The sequence below is a fragment of the Electrophorus electricus genome, chromosome 12 (genome assembly GCF_041902795.1).
Source record: "Electrophorus electricus isolate QZ-2024a chromosome 12, ASM4190279v1, whole genome shotgun sequence".
Classification (NCBI taxonomy): domain Eukaryota; kingdom Metazoa; phylum Chordata; class Actinopteri; order Gymnotiformes; family Gymnotidae; genus Electrophorus; species Electrophorus electricus.
Window position 1 is genome coordinate 22,480,100 of NC_137508.1, and position 21,725 is coordinate 22,501,824.

Consider the following 21,725-nt stretch of genomic DNA (forward strand, 5'->3'; position numbering starts at 1 on the left):
TATGGTGTGACGGACACAACAGTGGTGCTGCCAAAATGTGCTGATCTGGCCTTCTAACCAACTCACATGACATAAATTTCTTCCTAAACAAACAGTAAGGAAGCAGCACGTCTCCTGCTGCTTCACGAATCTTTCCGATATTTAAACCAGTAGATTTTAAATCTGCACTGAACTCAAACATCTTTTGGTCGACGTGACCAGTTACCACCGAAGAGTAAACAAATTCGTATTCTGATGAAGCATTAATGCAGTGCAACACAAATAACTGGTTAAAGTAATGCAGTCCAACTTTTAATCATGCAATCAAAGGTCCACCCAAGTGTTTGATATATTGCAAAGCATATTTCAGTATGCTCGCAATGCCAAGTCTGTATCGTGCACAAGTGGCCGAATCCCTCCAACTTTCGTCACAGATCCATCTCCCCCTCCACGCTCTTCCATGCCAGCGGCCCAAGTGCAGTACCTCCCTTACCTCTAATTAGGCGGGCAGCCTTGGACCCTGAACAGTCTCCAGCTTGACGTTGCTGTCCTCATCTGCAGGTGCCTTTTTGTTCGTAAGGGATGTGTCAGAGGAAGCAAGGCGGTCTTGTGCCCTGGCGAACAGGCACACAGACTGTTCTCTTCATAGAAAAGCGAGAAGCCACTTCTGTGCTGTAGGACAGCCTGGTTCTCGTATATTCTGACCATGCTGAGGGCGAGAAGTTTCCTTTACATAACACCAGCTTGTTAAGAGACAAAACATAGCTCATAAAGCATGCTCATGGTGGTAGGCAGAGGTCAAATATAGCAGTTCCTTGCACATATGTGTACAGCTTGTGAAAATATTTTACTGTTTATAAAAAAAAAAATCCATAAAACTGTAAACATTTTGAGCTTTTTGGAGAAAAGAGGTACAAATAAAAATGGTAACTTGTCTACATGATTGTATTGGTGATATCACACTGTTGATATCACTGTTGTAGTCTGTTGTTTGTCTTTTTTGTTGGCAAGCTTTCTGTGTGCTTTTATTTTAAGATGCATGGATGAGACACTTTTAAGTGTGTCTCTCTTCCCTACGCTGATCTCCTCTGCTCCTGCCTTCCACTGCAAGAGTTTGCCGTCCTCCCCGCCCGTCAACAAAGCTCCACCAATGGCGTCCCACTGGAAGCACCTTACAATTGCAGAATGTCCTCCTTTCAGCGACTTTATCAGCCTCAAGCCACTCCCCCTGCAGTCCAGGAGGTGGAGGTCTCCAGTATTGGCTCCACCCAGTAGGAGGAGATGACCCGCCTCTTTTAGCCATGCTCCTCCGACAAAGTAGTCCAGCGATGTCCCTTCAGGAAGAGAGACGAGGGTTCTTGCATCAGGTGAGCTAAGCAGGGTAAAGGGCTCATCACTGTCTAGCCGCGCCAGGTCCCACAGATGGAGGCCTTCATCATGACTCAGACACAAAAGTTGGTCAAGATTTTTACCTGTTAATCAGAGGAAGAAAGTCAATTGTTTTTTGTGCAGTGCAATTTATACAGTGATCACGTTGTAGCTCTTATAGCGAATCTGTTGAATAAACGCGAGTAGTTGGGTCTGATGCTTTTCACTTTGATCCTGTCTCTCCACTTTTGTTCCTCGGTGTGAATTCCGAAGTGGGCTGAGCACATGAAAACGTTAAAAATCGAGCCATAAATCTTGCTCACCAATACAACTAAAAACTGGCTTTATACAGATAGGTTGCATGTGAATCACCTACCTGACCAGCAGAGGGCACTAGTGGAGGAGTCGCAGTTACAGGTAGTGACGAGGGCATCATCCTCCATTCCCAAACTCAGATCGAACACATTCACCAGACCATCGGTGGCCCCGGTTGCCACCCTGTCTGCCCGTGCTGGGTGGAAACACACTGCCGTGATGTCATCACTGTGCGACTCGGAGTACACACCCAGCATGCGTTCACGCTCGCCTCCGGCCTCGTGGGTGGTGCCAGCCATGCGCACGTCCCAGAACACCAAGAAGCTGTCCTCGTCCACCTGCTCCGTGCCTGCACACAGCACGCCACCGTTGCAGCTCACGTCGAAGGAGCAGTAGGAATGTTCCAGATCACTCTGGAACACCCGAGCGGCAGCAGAACCAGGCTGACGGACGTCCCAGGAGCGCAGCGTCCCGTCGGCAGAGCCCGTGAACAACAGGTGAGGGGAGGACGGCGAGAAACGCACCCCAAACACGGTCCCCTCGTGGCCCTCATACTCTCCGCAGACGCGGAGGGTCTCTCTGCTGTGTAGGCGTACTGAGTGACTGGAACAGCACACGGCTAGCAGCTCGGAGCCTGGGGCAGAAGTACTGCCACAAGTGGACGGCAGCGCTAGGTCCAAGACATACGAGGGGTCAGCCGGCTGCAGACGTCTGGCGACGGAGAGGTCCCTGAAGACGTCCTCAACGGAACCCATGACTGGACGAGAATTCTAATAAAGGAAAGGTGAATCACATTCTTCTTCCCAGGTCAAACTGAGTACTAAAGGGAATCAGTGGGATTTACACTGGATATCTGATGATGCACACATGAAGAAATAGAACAGGGGAAGCTTAGTGTTAGAAAATTCACTTGTTCAATTATAACAAATCAGTCAATTAGTATTCAGTTGTTTTTGTGTATATATAGATATATAATGAAGATTCCAGGTGAGTGGCTGCACATGGACCTCTTTCTGAAACATCCTGTTTCTCTGGAAGCTCTGTACTTCACTACAACTCAAATCTCTTTGTTCCTCTCTCTCACATTTACCTGACGCTTTTATCCAAAGGAACTTCCAATTATGACTGAGTACAACTTCAGCAATTGGGGGCTGAGCAAAAGGGCCTTGCGCAGGGGCAAGTTGGCAGTGGTGGGGCTTGAACCAGCAATCTTCCAATTACAAGTACCGTAACGAGAGAGAGAGAGAGAGAGAGAGAGAGAGAGAGAGAGAGAGAGAGAGAGAGAGAGAGAGAGAGAACGAACGTTTTAAACATATTTATTTATTCATTAATTTATTTTGTAAACACAGCAGAGTGAGTCACTGTAGCTGAAAGCAGGACATGATAGCTGCAGCTTGCCAAATTCTGATGTTTATAAAGACAATATTATTACAAAAGCATTTTGCTGTCTATCAGAGACAGTGCCAGGTATGTCTTTACGACCTTTAACAGATAACGCTAACCTAGCTACTAGGCTACGTGAGCAAACTAGACAGCTAGCATTTAAGATGGCATCTACTTAATTAATGGTGTTTTCCGCGAAAAGCGCATAAAACAATCGGGTAGCTACAAACTCCTAAACCGACGTCCTAAAAAAAACCCGTAAGTACCTGCGTTCAAAGCTCTCCTTCCGACTCGTCTATCCAACTCCTCACGCCGTTTCACTCCGTGCGCAACATCATAAAATGCTCGTCGTAGAACACGGAAAATTTTGTCCTGCCAAGAATAGTTCCGGAATCTTTCTTTCGTAAGGTTTTAAAATGCAGCTCTTTTCACACGGTTGTGATTACAAGGTACTACTAATTGAACCCTCGTGAACCCTTGTGCAAGAGTTTTGGAAGTAGGACAGAAGTCCATTTGGATAAAATCCAAACGAACAAAGTTCGTACTGGCATTTCGACGCAAGGAGTTTGTTCTATTTTCCACCTTTTCTAGACCATGAATGTTAATACTATTCGGAAAGGTTTCTGAAAAGAACTACTTAACGGTAGCTTTTTTTTTAAGCTCATATTTACTGTGTACTATATATAGGAGTTATTACTGATTCTTGTTTATACAGCGGGGTTGATGACAAAAGATATAGGATCATGACACCGGGCTACCAGACATCACATACCCTTCAGTCTAAGATTTTTGAAAGAGAATACCGTTTTATGGTTTGCCATGGGCTTGAAGGGGGTAGTCTATAGAATGGCATTACGATGAGAATAGAGTATTTCTTTTAACTTTTCTCTTCTGCTTGATCCTGGTCAACAAGTGTACAGTAATAAGAGTGTTTTATGTTCACCAAAGTAGAATGCATTGATTCTTTTAGAGTGTTTTATGGGTGTAAAAAGCATACAGATGTGAATAAAAGCTGATATTATTTACTTTTACTTCTTGTGTTTTCAGAGAAAATAACCACTGTTGTGATACTTGTAGAGGGCATTTGACAGGTTTTATGATAAATACTTCAACCTGGGTTCATACAAGTGAGTGCCATGTAGTAATACTGTTCTAATTTATTTTCAAAGTACACTCAAAAAGACAGTTGATAAGATGGCAATACTTTTATTGTAATTTTGCAATTTCAAAAATAGACAATTTGCTTCTGAGTAAATTATGCAAACATTACAGTATAGTAAAACATAAAAATGTTCATCAGATAACAGATAAAAAAAAAATTTAAAAAAATCAAGCATTTGGACCCACGTATCTTTAACACTGTGTTAAAGGTCATTTTGCCCTGTATCACTACAACTAGAATAGTGCTGTTCTGCAGGTGCAGAATGTGCACTAGGGGGCGCTATTTAGCCTCTTCTACAGCTGACGTTGCTTGACAAAACTAGGGTTAACGTTTCATGACTGTCATTTGGTAAGTGGTAACCACACATTAATTACCTTTTTGTACTCAACAGAGAAATAATTACCAATATTACTTAAAGCTGTTGGAAACTTTGAGGCTTAACAGTAAATGGAAAAACAGGTTCACACAGATAAACAGTGACACCAAAAAGGAAGGCAATTTTCAACATTTTATCCCTCCTTCATACCCAAACTACCAGACTCAGTTCAAGACACATTTGGCAGTGTTTAAAAAATGATAAAAATACAAATAACAGTTAGCAAAATGTTACTATAAACATATTCTATTACATTTTTCACTAACCAAGCAAGTGAATGAGTCAGTTTCCAAATATATACGAGATGGAAACTTAATGAGTGATAAACTCTTTTCAAGCCCTGACGGTCACCCAGCAATGAAACCCTACTACCATTATGGGTCTATTTGACCCATACTTTTTATTCTGCATACATCAAATAATCTTCCTCAGGAAATCTGGCCTATGGTTTAAGATAACAGGAAAACAAACAAGCAATTATTATTGCTCTCAGTTCAGACAGACACAAAAGACTCAAAATATCTACTAGTTATGGATTGTGTCAACAGTATTTATCTATTCAATTCAAAATTATTACTGAATGGGTTAAGAAATAATAAGTTTTATAATGTTTTATCCAGAATTATACAGTAAAGGTTACAAGGCACAGCAGAATCACAATTAACAGCATTTAAAACAAGAGGGTTGCTAAAAGCCCAGATTAAGCGTCAATCCCTGACTAATAACTCATTGCCTTATTCAGGTTCTGACACAGGCAGACTGGGACTGGTGTCACGAACCTGGTCAAGAAGCGAAATCAAGCCTTGAGGGGTGTGGCTTGCACTGCACTGGTGCTCCAGACAGCCGCATGATTGGTTGGGCTGCAATTGAGGGTTACCATGGACACAGCTGGGCCAGGCCTGTGAGGGAAGAATCCTTAAGAGTTCCTTTCTCTCCCCCGAAGCTGCCGATCACACATGTGTCAGCCAGAACGGTGAGGGAGAGAGACCTGAATGGTGATGCCGCAGAGCAATATGGGAAAAGACTGGAGGCGACGATAGGAACTAACAGACAACGATCGATTTAAATTGTAGTCTAGTGGAGAAAACCAAGGAATGAGAGTGCTATACATGTTTAATTTGGGATTCCAAATAAAAATTCTGTTAGCCAAAGAAATATGTATACGCTTGGTAGAACTACACTAATGGCCTTTGTGCTCTTATAGGTTTTAATATTTAATAGGATTTGATATTTAAGCGCTGGCAATTTCACAGCAGACATGAAAAAATAAATGTACACCTAGTAAATTAATGACAACTCTGCACATCAACTCTCCCAATACCCAATATCAATATTGTTGCTTTTTTATTTTGGTCCAAGTTTAAAGTCCTCTTCTTGGACTTCAGCCCTGCAATGTCCAAATACATTAGAATATTGAGCTCTCGCAAAACAAACTACAGTGATTTACCTCCTCTTACTGTTACTAACCCCTGCAAACAAGCAAGCAAGCAAACAAACAAACAAACAAACAATGTAATACCTGTTCATATAGCCAGGGGGAAGTTCTTGTTTATCAGCACAATATTCTATTTTTATCATCACCGACACAATGGCAGTGGTACATCCTGTTTACAAAGGTGAAACCCCAGGAGACTGGAAGGTGGGTGCACGTGCGTGCGTGAACGAGCGAGCAAACAAATGAGACAAACAATGCCACAGGAATAAGGAAGTGAAACCCTGGCAGTGTTCATGCGCAACTGTGGCAAATATAGGAACAGTGCATTCTGGGAATAGTGCATTTTTTAAATAGTACCACAAACACTTTCTAAACATTAATTTGAAAGAAAAGACTTCGACATTTAGCCAGTAGGCCACAAAGTCTATTAAAAACAAAAAACAAAACAAAAAAAAACAACAACACTTTTCCAATATAATTTAGCAACGTGCCAACTTGTAACTATGTGCTGAATATGGAATTTAAATGTCTTCCATATTACCACTGAAAGCCTTAGACTACAAGTCTTCAAACTTAAACAAACGCATCAGGAAAAAAAAAACACAAAAACATATCAGACATCCACTTGACACATACCATAGTGGTTAGAACTGATTGTCCACAGACAACAAAACAACAAAGTGTTTTTGAAAAACTACAAAAGTTTTTTTTGCTTGTTTTTTTAAATTTTTTTTACCTGACTTGTTAAAACAACTATAAAGGTATGAACAACAGTCAGAGGGTCCTGCTGACTAGCCCTGAACATTCCTTCAGCTTTTCAGTAGCCTATCTATCTATTCCTTCCTCCTTCTTTTCAGTAGTCCAGTTTTTAATTCCCTCACCTTTCCTCTTACAAATCATGGATTTACTAAAATTTGTATGAGAATCAACATTGATAGCATAATGTAGGTGAGCAACAACGCTTGATTTGCATCCAGGACACCAATCCTGAAAGTTCAGTGTTAATCTGGGTGAGAATCAGGCTACAGTGTACTAGGCTAAAAATGCAACAGCCCAAGGACTAGTGTCCAAAAGTCAAATGTTCTAGCTTTAAACAAAGAGAATGCAATGGTCCCCTATGTAGAACTGAGCCACATATTCAGAAAAATGGTTTTCAGCATTTTTTTTAAATGCCTGACAATGTTAAAGCGCATACCCTTGTCATCTGGGACATATGAGCCAGATTGTGAAATGTGAGATCCTATGAGGTCTCACAATTAATTTGGTATGTTTTAATATCAGTCAGTCATTCAGTCAATCATAGACCTTTAATCATCTGCACAAGTATTTCAGTCAACAAAACAAAAGAAAAAAAAGACACATCTACATCTCCTAGATAGGAATCTTTTTGCTGTCCAAAAGTCCTCATGTCATAATTATCCCAAAAATGGGATTGCTTGTTTTAAAAAGTCTTTAAGCATCCAGGGTGCTGTTGACAACCTGAAGGGAAGTTACAATCCCAGGGTACCACCACAGTTATACAAAATATGTGCCCTTTCACGACATCCAAAATTTCAAAATAAAATGGTGCCCTGTCTGTGAAAATTCAGACATCTAATTTTTATGCCAAAATAAGAGTCCTCAAAAGACAAATGTTGAAGGTAAAACCTGGCTGACCAAAACCTGATTTAGAATAGACATCTAGTGTTGAAAAGCCTCTATAAATAATTTGGGATAAATATTCTCCAGATATAATGAATAGCTGCAAATGTGCTACACACTGGTTTGGGTCAAGAGGTCTTGATATGAATAAACCACTATTGGGTTGTGTGTTTTACACTAAGCTACCTCTGGAAGAAAATGTGAGGGTACATGTTATTTATGTTTTTTGTGTTTGTTTTGCTCCATGATGAGCTGAAGTATTAAAACTTTGGCATCAGCTTCGTCAAATAATCTGGCAGCTGGAACTCTGATTGGACACCATGCTTTACAGGTATTCCCTACAGCCAATCAGGACAAGCCAATGTAACCAAAGAGGAGGGGTACAAGGAAAAACGCACTGAATCCTAAAGTCCAGTACACAATATACCGGTACGGCAGCTCCACCTGCATGTGCTGCCTGGCCTTTCGGACATCTCCGCTCGGAATACTGAAAGTCCAGCACACAAGGGGGACCGTGATGGCCTTCATCACGGCCCTGGTCGCCAGGAGTGCTAGCACACCAAGGGCAAACCTTAGCAGACACAGGCCTGCCAGGCCCAGGGTGGGGGCTGGCGGGCTCAAGGGCAACGCGGAGGCAGGGGGGTCAGGGATCAGCGCTAGCTGGTAGTTGAGGTGCGATGCCACAGCTATGCCAGCGCCGGTGCCCAGGATCTGAGCGGTGTCGCCCCGCGAGGTACTCCACGTGTCCAGGGTGAAGGAGAAGAGGCCCATGGCGGCATGCAATGAAACGATCAAGACTGGAGCGTAACGGCATGACAGGTTGAATGTGTCGATCACATCCAGGGTGGGAGCGAAAGCAGCCAAGATCAGCAGGCTGTAGAGGAAACCCACAATGACGTCCTGTGAGGGTGAATGAAGACGTTAATATCACAACTGCGACTTGCTGCTTAAAATTGCTGGTTGACTTGAATAAAACTACGTTTAAGATGTATTTCTTTTTCAGCACAGAAAAGATCTGTGCTGAATGTTTACTATAGGTGCAAAAGCAAACATGTATTTTTAAAAAGATCAATATAGTAGAAATAGTAGCAACAACCATTCACATGTCTGTCATGTTCCACTGCATTGAAGCTGTAAGCGCAAGGAACACAGAGACTGTACTTCAATTAACCAGCCAGCTCTTCAAATCTGCAGATAGGGCTGTATCCATTGCCTGTGCAAAACTGCATTCAAAGCTGTGTTCGTTGGTTCGTCAAACATGTTTTCATTGGCAGTTCAAACATGTTCAATACTGTATTCATTGGCTGTTTAAAAACTATAACATGGTTCTTAAGCACTTGGAACCCATGACAGGATAGAAAAGGTGGTTGAGTTCATTCAATAATGACAACAGGGTAATGACATTTATTACAGAATTGTTACAGAACAAAGTACGCCAAATGTCATAATGACCCTAATGATGGGAGGTTAATGATTAATAAATGAGGGCAAAATTACTTATGAATAAAGCTAAACCACCTTTGAACCTCAGAATCCCCCAACTGTATTTACCTAAAACGTAAAATTGCATTTTCAGAACCCTTAGCTATTTCTTAAAAAAATATTGAGATGTTGAATTTAAACATGAACAAAGACACTCAGATCTAGAGTCCTATTTGGGTGGGATTTAGAGAGGTAGTGCAATTATACCACAGGACATCTATAATATATATGGCTGGTTCAAACTGGATAAGAAATCTTGGTATAAATGATAGAGATGGGAGGGGCTACTTGATTTAAGCACTGCCACACAACAATCGCGTAATGCGTAGTTTTCAATTGTCACAAGAACAAAACATTGCTGCATGCAATAATAAACATTATCAATCCATCAGTAGCTATGAACCAGGAGATTTGGTCTAAATTCTTCACCCATATGTCTGTAGTCCTACACACCTCTTCTATGCAAAATGTTGATATTTAATAAAACCACTTAAAATAACAATAACTCAGGTTTTTAATATAAGCAGGCTAAATGTACAGGTAAATGTACATGTAGTAGAATTCATCTAACACTACCAGTGTTGCTGCTCTGAGAAGGCCTTTGGTAAGCATATTCAGTGTATTCTACTCAACCTTTTGGATTTTGGAAATCTTGGAAATTAGATTTTGATAAAGTTACAAGGTTTTGATTATCTTGTAAACTTCATGTGAACAATACTGGAGTTTGTATTTTGTGTGTGTGTCTGTCTGTGTGAGAGAGACTTGGCCTAGTTTCATGAAATAGACATAACTATATAACCACAGTATAACCTTTTACACATTATGGAATAGCACAGAAAAGAACTCATTTCACATGAAACCACGTCACGTCACATAACCTGATCACCACAAAAAGAGGACGCCAAACACAATTATGATAGGGTAAGGTTGCTAAAGGGTGCTAGACTGTGCCAGTAATGTAATCCTGTAAAATAACCCCATGGGCATAGATGCTTGCGTTATTGAGCAACTCAAGACTAATTGAATGTAGCATGTGGGTGGGTTTTGTGGAAGAGTATGTGCAGGTTTTAAATACCATATGCTTTGTTTACAAATCAAAATGCAGCTCTACAGTATTTCCAAAGAAATGAACAAAGAGGGCAGGAAAACGGAACCTGATGGCTCTCGTTATCAGAATAGCCGCCTTCTTGCTTCAGGTCACTTAATCAACTTTAGCCCTGACACACAATATGGGCTTAACCATGGAAACGGTCTCAAAGGAGACTGCCATGCAACTCATCATGGCAACCAGACACATGAGGTCATTGCAGGGATGTCATTACCGTTGAGTGCCTCAGACAGTGAGCAGAAGCAGGCCAAACACACTCGCCCTGTCCCGCACACACACACACAGATCAAGCACATTAGATTAAATCCAAGGAAGAGATGCGCCCCCCCCCCCCCCCCAACACAAATGATTAATGTCGTGTTACAGTAACGCTTGTCCTGCATACTCAAGACGCCCTACATACTGAAATATTATTCTGAATATGATATGTGTTATTAAAAACAATCTTACACATTCAGTGACAAACTGTGGCTACCTCAACTACCAGATGTGCAGTGTAAACACAAATAAACAACAAATAAAAACATTTGGCATTATAAGCCTTCATTTTCAAAAATCAAACCTTTGTCAGTTTGTGTTCTCAGCTTGTGAGGATTTCCTTTCCTCATCAGAGACAAGAGTGGTTTGTGGGGAGTTTATGGGCTGTACCTGGCAACCCCAAATCGTGTCACCCACTTTTACAGTGGGAAGGGCGAGACCGTGAGTGGTCCAGCAGCCAGGGGACACTAGCCTCATTTGCTCCCATCAAAAGCATAGGGAGTGGTAAACAGACTCGATCTGAGCTCCCCACATACAGACCACACACCCACTTTACAAATGGGGATAATTATCTGGTCCAGTGAATTAACACTAGGGCACTTTTTGTAATTCTCTCTTTAGTACACACAAACACACAAATGCAGAGCAACACAGGCAAAAAAAAAAAAAAAGGAAGAAAGGAAGAAAAACACAACCAGTGAAACATCTGGCCCTTCATTACACATCTCTTGTATTTCTGATATGTAAACTCAAACCATGCAGAGCTGACCGCCTCACACAGTTTGACTCTCACATAAGATGAATCAGAGAAATGTGACCAAGTTCTGTATCAGTTCATTTTAACTGAAATGAATGAATTAGAAAAATGAATTTGAAAACTCCATAAACAAACAAACAAACAAAAAGAATAAAGTGTATGTTGGGGCCGGGGTGTTAGGTGTGTGTGTGTGTGAGATTGTTTTACATCTTACCAGAACAGAATGCATGCCCATGTAAATACGGCTCACACACACCAGCACACACCAGCCGAGAGCAAGAAGGAGGCCGAGCAGCAGCGGATACTGTAGACAAAGAAACACACAGACGCAATTCAACCTCAGCTCTCATTAAGAGCTCATTATGCTGAAGACATTCTACCCCAGTGTGCTGACGTGTCATTTTAATATGTAGACATTAGTGCATGCATGCACACACAGGGAAGTGGATTTGGCATTTCCAAGGCCCTGAGCAAAGTTATGTCTGGGGGCTCGAATCGAAGACATTTTTAACTTTTACAGTAAAATACAATCTTTATGTATCTTCTTACTGCAGTCAGAACTGAACCAGCCTGGTTTCTTTTGCTTTTTTATTTTTTCTTTTATGGGCACCGCTGGCATACAGGCTGGTATTTCATGGTTGCATTCAAGAGTTCCGATTAGCTAGATAGCGTTTTACTATATCTCTGATGTCGACCAGTGAAAGAATTCCTGTGTTTAGTCCTTTTTTCAGCCAACCGCTTGTGGCCAGCAGGGGGCCAAGAGATCTTTACACACACACACACACACATGAGCAGATGAGATTCTCAGATTGTTTTAGATTCTTGACAGATGCTACAGTATTGCACACAAATACATACAATGGAGAGATGCCATGGGTTAATTCTGTGTGTGTGAATATGAGACAAATATGCTATCGGCTCCAATGATTCTCGACTCAAATTGCAACCGTGTGCGTGTAACACCTTCATCTATGGATAAATGAACTAAATTATTTGCAATAATACAAGAACTGTTATTACAAAAATGGACAGCACACACTACATGCTAGAGTCTAGTCTAGTGTTTTCATTACATGCTGAGTTTACATATTAAGATCCACTGAAAGCCTTATCCTTCAACTGTGTCAAAAAACTAGATGATATGAAAATCACAAAGGACTCCTGTACTCTGCTGCAACTGGAGTTGAATGTCAACAGACATTACTGCATTTTCATTTTTTTCCAGTAACTAAACTGCAACGGATTTGATTAAGCTATTAAAAAAGAATTCTCTAATAAGGTCTAAACTTGTTCCTCTACCTTCTGTTTTAGCAAAACTTCACAACCCTTGGATAAAAGCAAGGGAAGTGGTTGTCAAATCTTTGATTTTGCGGAGGGGGGGGGGTTGTTTCACCCGGTCACCACCTCATGCGTCTATGATTACATGCTTTTGAGCATGTTCTCAACAAAGCCCCATGCTGTAGGCCCCATCTGCTGGACATCTGTTGAGCACTCTGAACAAACCAGGTGCTGACCATGTTTTTTTCCAGGGTTAGATAAGAAGCCCATTAGATAAGGGTGAGATAAGAAGCCCATTGCTATATGACATGACATAGTCACTTCTCAAGTCAACTCGTGGCTGTAAAAGCATTTATGGACCACCGCACATATACATTTCAAGCCTGCACAGTAGACAGATATGCCCTCTTATTCTCAGTTTTCATTGCTGGTTGTGCTGTGTTTATAATCTATACTGGGGCTAGAGTATAAACCCCACCTCCAGTAATTCAGTAATTCTGCTTCAGTACTGGTCTATTTTACACAAATCTCATATTTTTGACTGAAATGGTTTTTTAAATTTGGCTCTGGGCCAAGGAAAAGCCACGCTACCTGGTCAACAGAAAAGCGACTCAAAATCAGTGGCTGTTTTCGTGTGTGTGTAATTTTATTTATATATTATATATATATATATATATATATATATATATATATATATATATATATATATATATATATATATATATATATAGCTATTGAATACTTTATAGATTGTATATATAAAAAAAAGAAATGACAAAACTCATTTCTGAAAAAAGTGACACTTGGATAAGAAAAAAAGAACCCCTCCTCGTGATGATTCAGCATTGCTCACTATGAGCAAATTCTGGAGAAAATATTTTTGCCAACATTTGACAATACTGGACTTTATAAGATCTAAGAACTGTACTTTCTTTCTGGTCTATTCCGTTCTGGAAAAGGAAAAGTACGAAAGTGAAAAAAAAAAAGAAAAAAAAAAAGAAAAAAAAAAAACCTCTCCATGGTTCAAAAAATGGTTGCGTCATCCTGACCGCACCTTCTGCAGTTACACCACATGACAAGAAGCCCAGGGCACATGCTTGAGGCTTCTGCGGGGGGGGGGGGGGGGGTAACAGAACCGGGCTATCAAAGGCAAAGCTCTCCGTTTCTCAGATCCGTCACTCTGTGCACTGAGCAGGGGCCCTCTTCCCAGCCACAGCTAACCTCATATGGTAAAACATCCGCCACAGATTACAGAGAAGTGTGTGTGTGTGTGTGTGTGGGGGGACTTTGTCCTGAGAAATTGCAGAATCTGTAAGTGTATGTGCATGTATGTGTGTTAGATGATTACATAAATGTATGCTAAAACAAAACCTCAAACAAGTTACAGATATAACTTCTTAGTGATAAATGTTATGATTACAATACTTAATAGACTTCCATAAACCTAACCTATATGACAATGGTGGCAGGGTTTTACACACACAATAACCAAACAGGAAGAGCTGATCATGCAGGCTTAATTACTTGTAAACCTGTATTACCCACAACAATGGCACACCACTAAAGAGCTTCTTTAAACGTCACTTCCTTAATCTGGTTTATGGCTCTTTTGAGTCTAAGGAAAGGCCCACATGCATGTGACTGAGAAGAAAAACTTGAGAACACAATTGCACCCAAGATAAACTGTGAGAGAGCACGCACTCTCTCTCTCTCTCTCTCTCTCTCTCTCTCTCTCTCTCTCTCTCTCGCTCTCGCTCTCTCTCTCAATGTCTGTAGTTTCCCACACTAAATTCTTACTTTATTGGAGCAAGACAGCACAACCAAATGGTTACAAGAAAGAAGTGGCAAAAGCTTGTGCACAGATCTCTGGTTTATATGCTTACACAGTACTAATCAGTCAGAGTAGGCCCCTTCTCATTCTTCTGAACACTTATGTGCTGATGAATGACAATAAGGAATCTTAAATCCTGAACATTCTCAAGAAGTAGTGACTGCCTGCTGTTCAGGCTGCATGTTGCTGTGTTTCATTTTGGCAGGTAAATAAAAAAAATAGAGGTATGAACAAATTAATTTGAGAGCGTGAGAGAGAGAGAACAACACGAGAACAGAGACAGTACATTCCAGTGACATAGTTTACCACAAACAGCAGTGGCTCTTAACTCTGTGGAGATAAGTTGCTCGAGGAAAAAAAAGAAAGAAAAGTCACAGCTTTACAGATTTCAGCTTTTCAAATTTCACCAAACCACTAGCTCTCATACGTTCTCATAACTTCATTACTTGCACATGAGTCTTAAATGCACCCATATGTGATGTGGTGAAGAATTACCTCCTAAAGGAAAACTGTAGCCTGTAGTGTTTAATACAGCTGGCCTGGATAATGGTCAATGACCTAAACAACACATGTTTTGCTCTGTTGATGGTCTGTAACTGCATATTTACTGTGTAAATGTTACTGAGAAGGCCACTATAGAGTTTGGTTCATTGGGGAGCAGGCAGCGTCTGGGACATCAGAAACTACTTCATCACTTAGTTTTACAGCAACACACCTCAGCATGAGGGCGAATAAATAAAATACACAAACAAACAGATAGACAGACAGACAGACAGATCCATGAATGGATGGATAAATGGATATATGGATGTTTCCTATGAAACTCTAAGCATGCTATAGTGCCCTCATAAGCTGTCATGCACGCGATCGTCACAATCACGCGGTCTGTCAACAGGACCGATGCATCTTGATTAACGGCAATGCGTGCGGATTCTTCAAGACACCTCAGTGACTGAAATTTAATGGGAGCATTGTTCCTTCTCTGGAGTCTGCAGTGGGATAGAAACATGAATGACCTTGCTCCATCCACTGCACAGGAAATGACGTGCCAAGCATCATGACTCCCACACATGAGAGATCACCGTGCATTTTATTTCACTGTCTCTATTTATGAGAAAGTGCCCACTGGGACAAATAACGGTGTGGAGGAGATAAGTGCCATGTCCGTCTGGGCTCTGTGTACATTTACGGGATGGACAGTGCTGTAAGCAAAAGGTATAATTTAGAGTGTTTCATGGCCTAGGTCATCAGGTATTTTTCTGGGTCATCTTTCATCTTAAGGAGAACTGCATTAATTGTCATCACAGTCAAGTTTGTCAAACAGAAACTGAGAGAACTCTGTGAAAGAAATCAAAACCTATAAAACATATTCTCCAACTTTCCTTCCAGTGTCAAACAGAACTGTAATCATATTAATAATAATATTATTCTGTGTGGAATACAAATTTACAAGTCTAATCTGGCATAATATTGAGATACTAAGTCTCAATATAGTCAGTGAAATAATTATAATTATGACTGAATATAGTATTGTCAAATAAAGTAATAATAATGATACTCTGACATCATTAGGACTTAGTATAATAAAGTTATTTCATATGATTTTGCATCTCACAATCTAAAAAAACCCACCAAAAACAGATTGGTCACCACAGTACATTCTAACATGGTGTGACATTAACCGCAGGGCTTTATCTCGATCACACGGTTCCTGTTCCAAGTCACTTACCTCCCAACGGCCGTATGTCAGCAGGAATAGAGATAACGGGATGGCGGTACCGGACATTGCATGAGTGGAAGGCATGCTGTATTCGGAGTTGTAGAACATCTCCACCTTCACCACGGGAGGCGAGGCGGGTCGTGGCCAGCGAATGATATCTTTGGTACACTGCCCGAGGTACATCACCCAGACCCAGACGACGATCAGGCGCCGCGCAACGAACGGGTCCACGTTCCAGATTAAGAAGGGGAAGAAGCAGATGTAGAAAAGTTCGTTACCCAGCTCGGTCCCGAACGTGAAAAGGAAGTAAAGGAACTTGCTCTCGATCAGGAACTCGTGCCCCGCGTCTCCAGTGAGAGAGTTCTTTCGCAGAGGTTTAACCGCACTGCCTTGAACGCATCGTGACATCGTGTCGTTTCCAGAACCGTTAAACCGATTTTCTGACAGCCGTTCATTGCCTCCGGTGAAGTGGCGGTCGTTCGCACCATGTTGACCATTCACAGTCTCGCCCGCAGCCAAAGACGAGGCCGTCCCGTTAACCACACCGTTCCGAAACTCATCCCGTTTCACCGTATCTGTTCTGCACACTCTTCGCTGTGGGACTCTGTCAGTTTTCTGCCCGTCGCCAGCCGAGTTCGCAGCTCGGTTCTCGTCGCCGCTGCAAGTCCGTTTGTTGAATGGAGCCCTCTCCGCTTCGCTCGTGACGCCGGCTGGCTTGCTCGTGAACGTCGCCCGCACACCACAGATCTTCTGAAAACGGGCTACGTGGTGTGGGTCTTGTAAATAATACAGCAGCTTGGTGAATCCTGCGCTTTCCATTATAAACTGAACAGTATCACAGTTTGCTGACTGGTTTCTTTATCTAGCGTTAGCTTGGACAGCTAGCTGGTTATGCTAATCCACTTGAGATAACTCGCTTATTCCATATTAGGAAACCAGGCACGGTGTATTACTATGTTTTAGTTTTATATGAAATGATAAAACACCGAGAACCCGCTGCCCTTTCCTGTAGAAATCGCTATTTCTCGAATTAAAAGAAAACTAAATAAAACATCAACAGACGACGCAACTCGTGCAGATAGCAAAACCGCTATCTCATGTAGCTACAAGTACCTAGTTACTGACAGATCTATGCAAATCAACAACGGGGACGAGCACGTACGGTTGACGTCCTGCGAGTACCCGCCTGTGCTCCAGTCTAGGGAACGCGCATATAACGTTGAAAAGTAAATACGGGTAAAAGGTAAAAGTATACACAATGTGTTTACAGACAGATAAAAATACAAAAACATTAATTTGATTTTTTTTAATTTGATTACAATACCTGAAAAATAGACAGATCTCTGCTACTACTTTTAAATGTTTTGGCAAAATATGGTTAACATTTTTGTAGAACATTTATTAAAAATAGAGAAAACATTTAAAATAAACCACATATTTGTGTTTATATCCATAAGTCCAAAAGGTAGCACTTTTGATTCAATCATCTGTTTTACACATTCAGATATTGAAACCAAAATAAAACAAACAACTCCATACACATGTACATTGATACAAAAAGAGCTGAATAAAAGGCAAATTTCTGACATTTCATTGAATATTAAAATATAGGTTATGTCTGTACCATTGCTTTGTGAGAGAAGTCAGCAAGTGAGGTAAAAGGGATGTTTGCCTTGTTTTGTAATTAGTCTGCACTGTGTAGTCATTAAATGGAACAGAAGATAACAGAACTCTGTAGGAAAAAAAACCCTACTATGAGCGATTGTGTTAGTAGTGTTAAGCCAGATCAAACAATTACTGTGCCAAGAGGGTGATAAAGCTGTCTGTGAATAGACAGAGGACGTAGGTACAGACAGAAAGTGTTGGAGTTAGCGAGGGCTTGATGTGTTTGGTGACTAGGCCTACTTTTCAAAGTTTTCCAAACATCATCAAATAGAAATCTGGCATTCCTTGAAACATTGGCCAAAATATCCAGATATACTGATTCCAGTATTAATTAAATCTAAAAACCAGAATCAAACTGAAAAATCTGTCCTCTGGCGGTGTCTTGCATTTAGTCGTATTTTGCTGACAATACAGGATTTCAGCACTAGAGGGCAGAAACGTATTAATTTAGAATGTTGAAACCTGTTTTTGTATAAATGTAATGTGTGGGTTATCCTCAAAGACATACAAATCACACAACCCTCACTTTATATGCAATAGCAAAATTACATATTCAATATTTTTTGATGCTTTGTTTTTCATTTGTGGCTCACAAAGCAAACTATCCTTCCATTTTCGTGAAGCAACCAAACATCTGACAATTTTTACTTTACATACATAAACACAAGGTATTCACCTTCTTATGTATGTAAAGTACTTGCTGTTTTTTTTCTTATAATCCCTGAAAAATGCTTAAATATGTAATAGCTCACTTAAGACAAAGAAAAGAGCAAAATAAAATGTAAGCTAATCAGAGAGGCAGTTAGGCATGAGCGATGTAGTCCTTTTCTCTGTAAAAAAAATAAAAATAAAATAATAATAATGAAAAAGCAGACCCTGATATTCACTCATGGTGAATTCCCAAACAGGACTTAAACAGCAACAATCCCAGCTTCCAAGTGTGTTTTTGATGCTATGCAAGCACACAGATGCACACAGGAAAAAATCCCAGGGCCTTGTCTGTCACAGGGCTCCATCTTGGCTCTGGCATTGGCTTGCTGGTCAACGGTGGTAAATTCCATGCTGCAAACCAGTTGGGGTCATCAGTGGTCATTCAGCTGGTAGAGCAGTATTGGAGGTCCGCGCTCAGGGGGCGGGGCGGGGCAAGTGGCCAGGCTGCAGGTGCACGAGCCCGGGGAAGAGGGGTATGGGAGCAGCCTGCACTGCTGGAGGTCTTGGAGGCTGAAGCTCGGAGAGCAACATTCGGCAACCACCACCTTCAGCCTCTTCCCACCCGAGTAAAAGAGTCTCTGCGAGGGCAGGTTCCCCTGCAGCGCCTCCTCTTCCTCCTCCTCCCCCTCTCCCCCTCGCTGCGCCCCGTCAGAGTGGATCTTGCGGAGAAGGTTGTTAATGAGAACGGAGCGGCGCAGGTAGGCCTCGGGGTCGTCCAGGAAACGCAGCTTCTGCAGTGACAGGCGCAGGATGCAGCTCCGCTCCTCACGCAGAATCAGGTGCTGCCAGGAGAGAGAGAGAGAGAGAGAGAGAGAGAGAGAGAGAGAGAGAGAGAGAGAGAGAGAGAGATGGGGAAAAGAGAGATGGGAAAAGAGGGCAGAGAAAGAGAGGGTAAAGAGAGGGAGAGAGAGATGGCAGAGAGAGACTCAAGGAGAGACAATGTTACAGAAAATGAGTGAGGCAGAGAAAGATACACAGAAAGAGACAAACATTCAAAAGAAGTGGTTGCACAGAAGGAGGAATAATGAGTGATGTAATGAAGAGAGAAAGTGATATAAATCTTTGATTCGGGTTGGGGCACAGCAAATAAGGAACAGCCAGTGTGACTGCTGGGGGTGGAGGGATCACAAATGTAGGAGCTCTCACTTTTTGTAAATATCCATGTAGGCCTCCCTGGACATCCTCTTCTTCCGCATACTTTCTCTTAAAGTAGGCGACTTTCGACGTTGTTGATCGATAAGGGCACACTTAATGTGAAGATCCTGCGAAAGCAAGTGACCGCATCATCCTGATTTTAGACTCACTAGCCAGTTCAAATCCATACCCCAAGTCACCTTGATCTGCACAACTTTGGCAGACATGGATTTGGGTAGACTGGCTGGTAATACATACTGGGGAAACCAGAGTTAATGATAGCAAAGGCTCACTCCACAAACATCACAGCCATTATGCACGATTACGGTTCGATATGTCACGTGACAACGAGAACAATGAGGGCAATGTACGTTTGTGTGGGCGTCTTATTTACCTGAGGGACGTCGCACATGAGCGAGCACGCACACCTTTATAACAAGTGCTCTGTTCACCTGAACATTTCTCCCTACTCTAACACACATGCCTTCCGAATGCTATGGTGAGAGAGAAAGAGAGAGGTCTTCGGTTATAAGTGTTTGATCAGGTTAAGTCTGTAATTTACACAGTTTCAGCTTCTGGAGTTTAACTATCGGAAAGACAGCATCATGAACGTTGGCTTACTAACCTAACGGTACTTGTCAGCAATAGGCTTAACGCAATTCTGGTACACTAACAGGTGATAAAACCAATATTTTAGTTAGAACTAAAGTTCCGACCGGTTCACATCACCTGTAAATTACAGTGTTTTTTTTTTTGTTGTAATGGCTTAAAAGTAGTCTAACCGCTTCACACTTACCAATCATTAGGCAACGAAGACGCTTTGAAAGAAGACTCGCCTACAAACAGATGGAAAACTATTAAAACATAAAGCCTAAATGTCAACTAGATAATCCTCAGCCACATCCGTCAGCCAGGCATATATCTTAACGGAATTATTTACCAACGGCATTCGAATTTCGAATTTGAATTTCAAAACGCGCACGAATTCAAATATAGACGTTCGGAGTTTCGTCACGCAGTGGCAGTAGAAAAGTGAAGCTCCCAGCCTCGGTATAATGCCTCCATCACAGGCTGCACTTGACCTACCCCGTTATAGTGATCTGAACAGCCTCCTTCAAAGCAGCTGATCGGCAGTCTCCTCACGCGGTTCGGGTGCTCATCCGTACTGCAAGCCTGTGAGATCTCGCTTGTCTATTTCATCATTTCTGCAAAGGTGCGAACACAGCCTGCATCAAATGTCACGGCTTTAAGCGCCTCGAAAAAGTTTCTCGCCTCCGATGTTGTATCGCCGTTCTGATAATCCCTTCGGAGTACAGCGCACTCTAGAGTCTTACAATATCCTCGTTTGAGCGGCGAGCAGTAACGGACACCTCGCCGCATCCTGATTGGTCCTCGCCGAAACAGATGTTTTCTGTTGCTAGGAGAGTCACTAGGTAATGATGACGCTACATCAGGGTCCATTCTTCTCGCATCCTCCTTGTGCGCTGCTAGGTTTCCTATACCCGCCCCCTGCACATCGCCTTTGCTCACACTCGTTCACGCTTCCTTTTTACTACACGATTATTAACGGCTACCTTACTGGGGCTACTTTGTTATTTATTTCGTTGGTCAGTTGCTCATCTAGCCTTCACCATAAACCTAATTCTACACTAATCTTAATTATTTTGTAGCATGGAGCAATAAGACACATAGCCGAAGCATACACATTCACGCAGAAGCACACGCATATACACGCGCACACGCACGCACACACGCACACACTCACACACGCGCGCACAGAAGCGCGCGCGCAAACACACACACACACACACACACACACACACACACACACTGCGAACTGGGAAAATAAAATTTTGAAATGCCATTCTCGCATCCTTGACAACTAACAGCCACCACTGAGTAAAATCAATTGGTTATCTCATTTGGAAGTGCAAGACACAAGTTTACTGAAAGAGAAAAAAATATATATATATTTTTATCTACAAAAAAAGAACAAAACACTATACAGCACACATTTCCATGCATAACAAGCACTGTCAAGTGTAAAGTGCTGAGATCCATGCAATCAGAAAATTCTGGGATTTTCCACATTTCATGCTAGCCTAACACATTATATAATGAA

General features: G+C 41.7%; 2 protein-coding genes across 7 annotated transcripts; both read right to left on the minus strand.

Annotated features, from left to right (window-relative positions):
• Nucleotides 1-269: 269 nt before the first annotated feature.
• wdr89 (WD repeat domain 89) lies at nucleotides 270-3,389 on the minus strand. Of its 4 annotated transcripts, none has more exons than XM_027007035.3 (4): nucleotides 3,312-3,389; nucleotides 2,753-2,872; nucleotides 1,724-2,432; nucleotides 270-1,451 (listed from the first exon to the last, which is right to left on the minus strand). In XM_027007035.3, exons 3-4 carry the CDS (start codon nucleotides 2,415-2,417, stop codon nucleotides 937-939), a joined length of 1,209 nt encoding a protein of 402 aa, XP_026862836.2. In that variant the 5' UTR covers nucleotides 2,418-2,432; nucleotides 2,753-2,872; nucleotides 3,312-3,389; the 3' UTR covers nucleotides 270-936. The 4 variants fall into 4 exon arrangements, with proteins under 4 accessions (XP_026862836.2, XP_026862835.2, XP_026862838.2 ...); XM_027007034.3 differs by having other exon boundaries at nucleotides 1,724-2,515; XM_027007037.3 differs by lacking the exon at nucleotides 2,753-2,872 and having other exon boundaries at nucleotides 3,312-3,385.
• An 846-nt stretch (nucleotides 3,390-4,235) lies between these two features.
• LOC113575521 (sphingosine-1-phosphate phosphatase 1) lies at nucleotides 4,236-21,073 on the minus strand. Of its 3 annotated transcripts, XM_081724861.1 has the most exons (7): nucleotides 20,690-21,073; nucleotides 20,400-20,439; nucleotides 19,998-20,097; nucleotides 19,616-19,731; nucleotides 16,103-19,251; nucleotides 11,479-11,568; nucleotides 4,236-8,559 (listed from the first exon to the last, which is right to left on the minus strand). In XM_081724861.1, the coding sequence occupies exons 5-7, from the start codon at nucleotides 16,910-16,912 to the stop codon at nucleotides 8,008-8,010; spliced, it is 1,452 nt and encodes a 483-aa protein (XP_081580987.1). In that variant the 5' UTR covers nucleotides 16,913-19,251; nucleotides 19,616-19,731; nucleotides 19,998-20,097; nucleotides 20,400-20,439; nucleotides 20,690-21,073; the 3' UTR covers nucleotides 4,236-8,007. The 3 variants fall into 3 exon arrangements, with proteins under 3 accessions (XP_081580987.1, XP_081580988.1, XP_081580989.1); XM_081724862.1 differs by lacking the exon at nucleotides 19,998-20,097; XM_081724863.1 differs by lacking the exons at nucleotides 19,998-20,097; nucleotides 20,400-20,439.
• Between the last annotated feature and the right edge of the window lie 652 nt (nucleotides 21,074-21,725).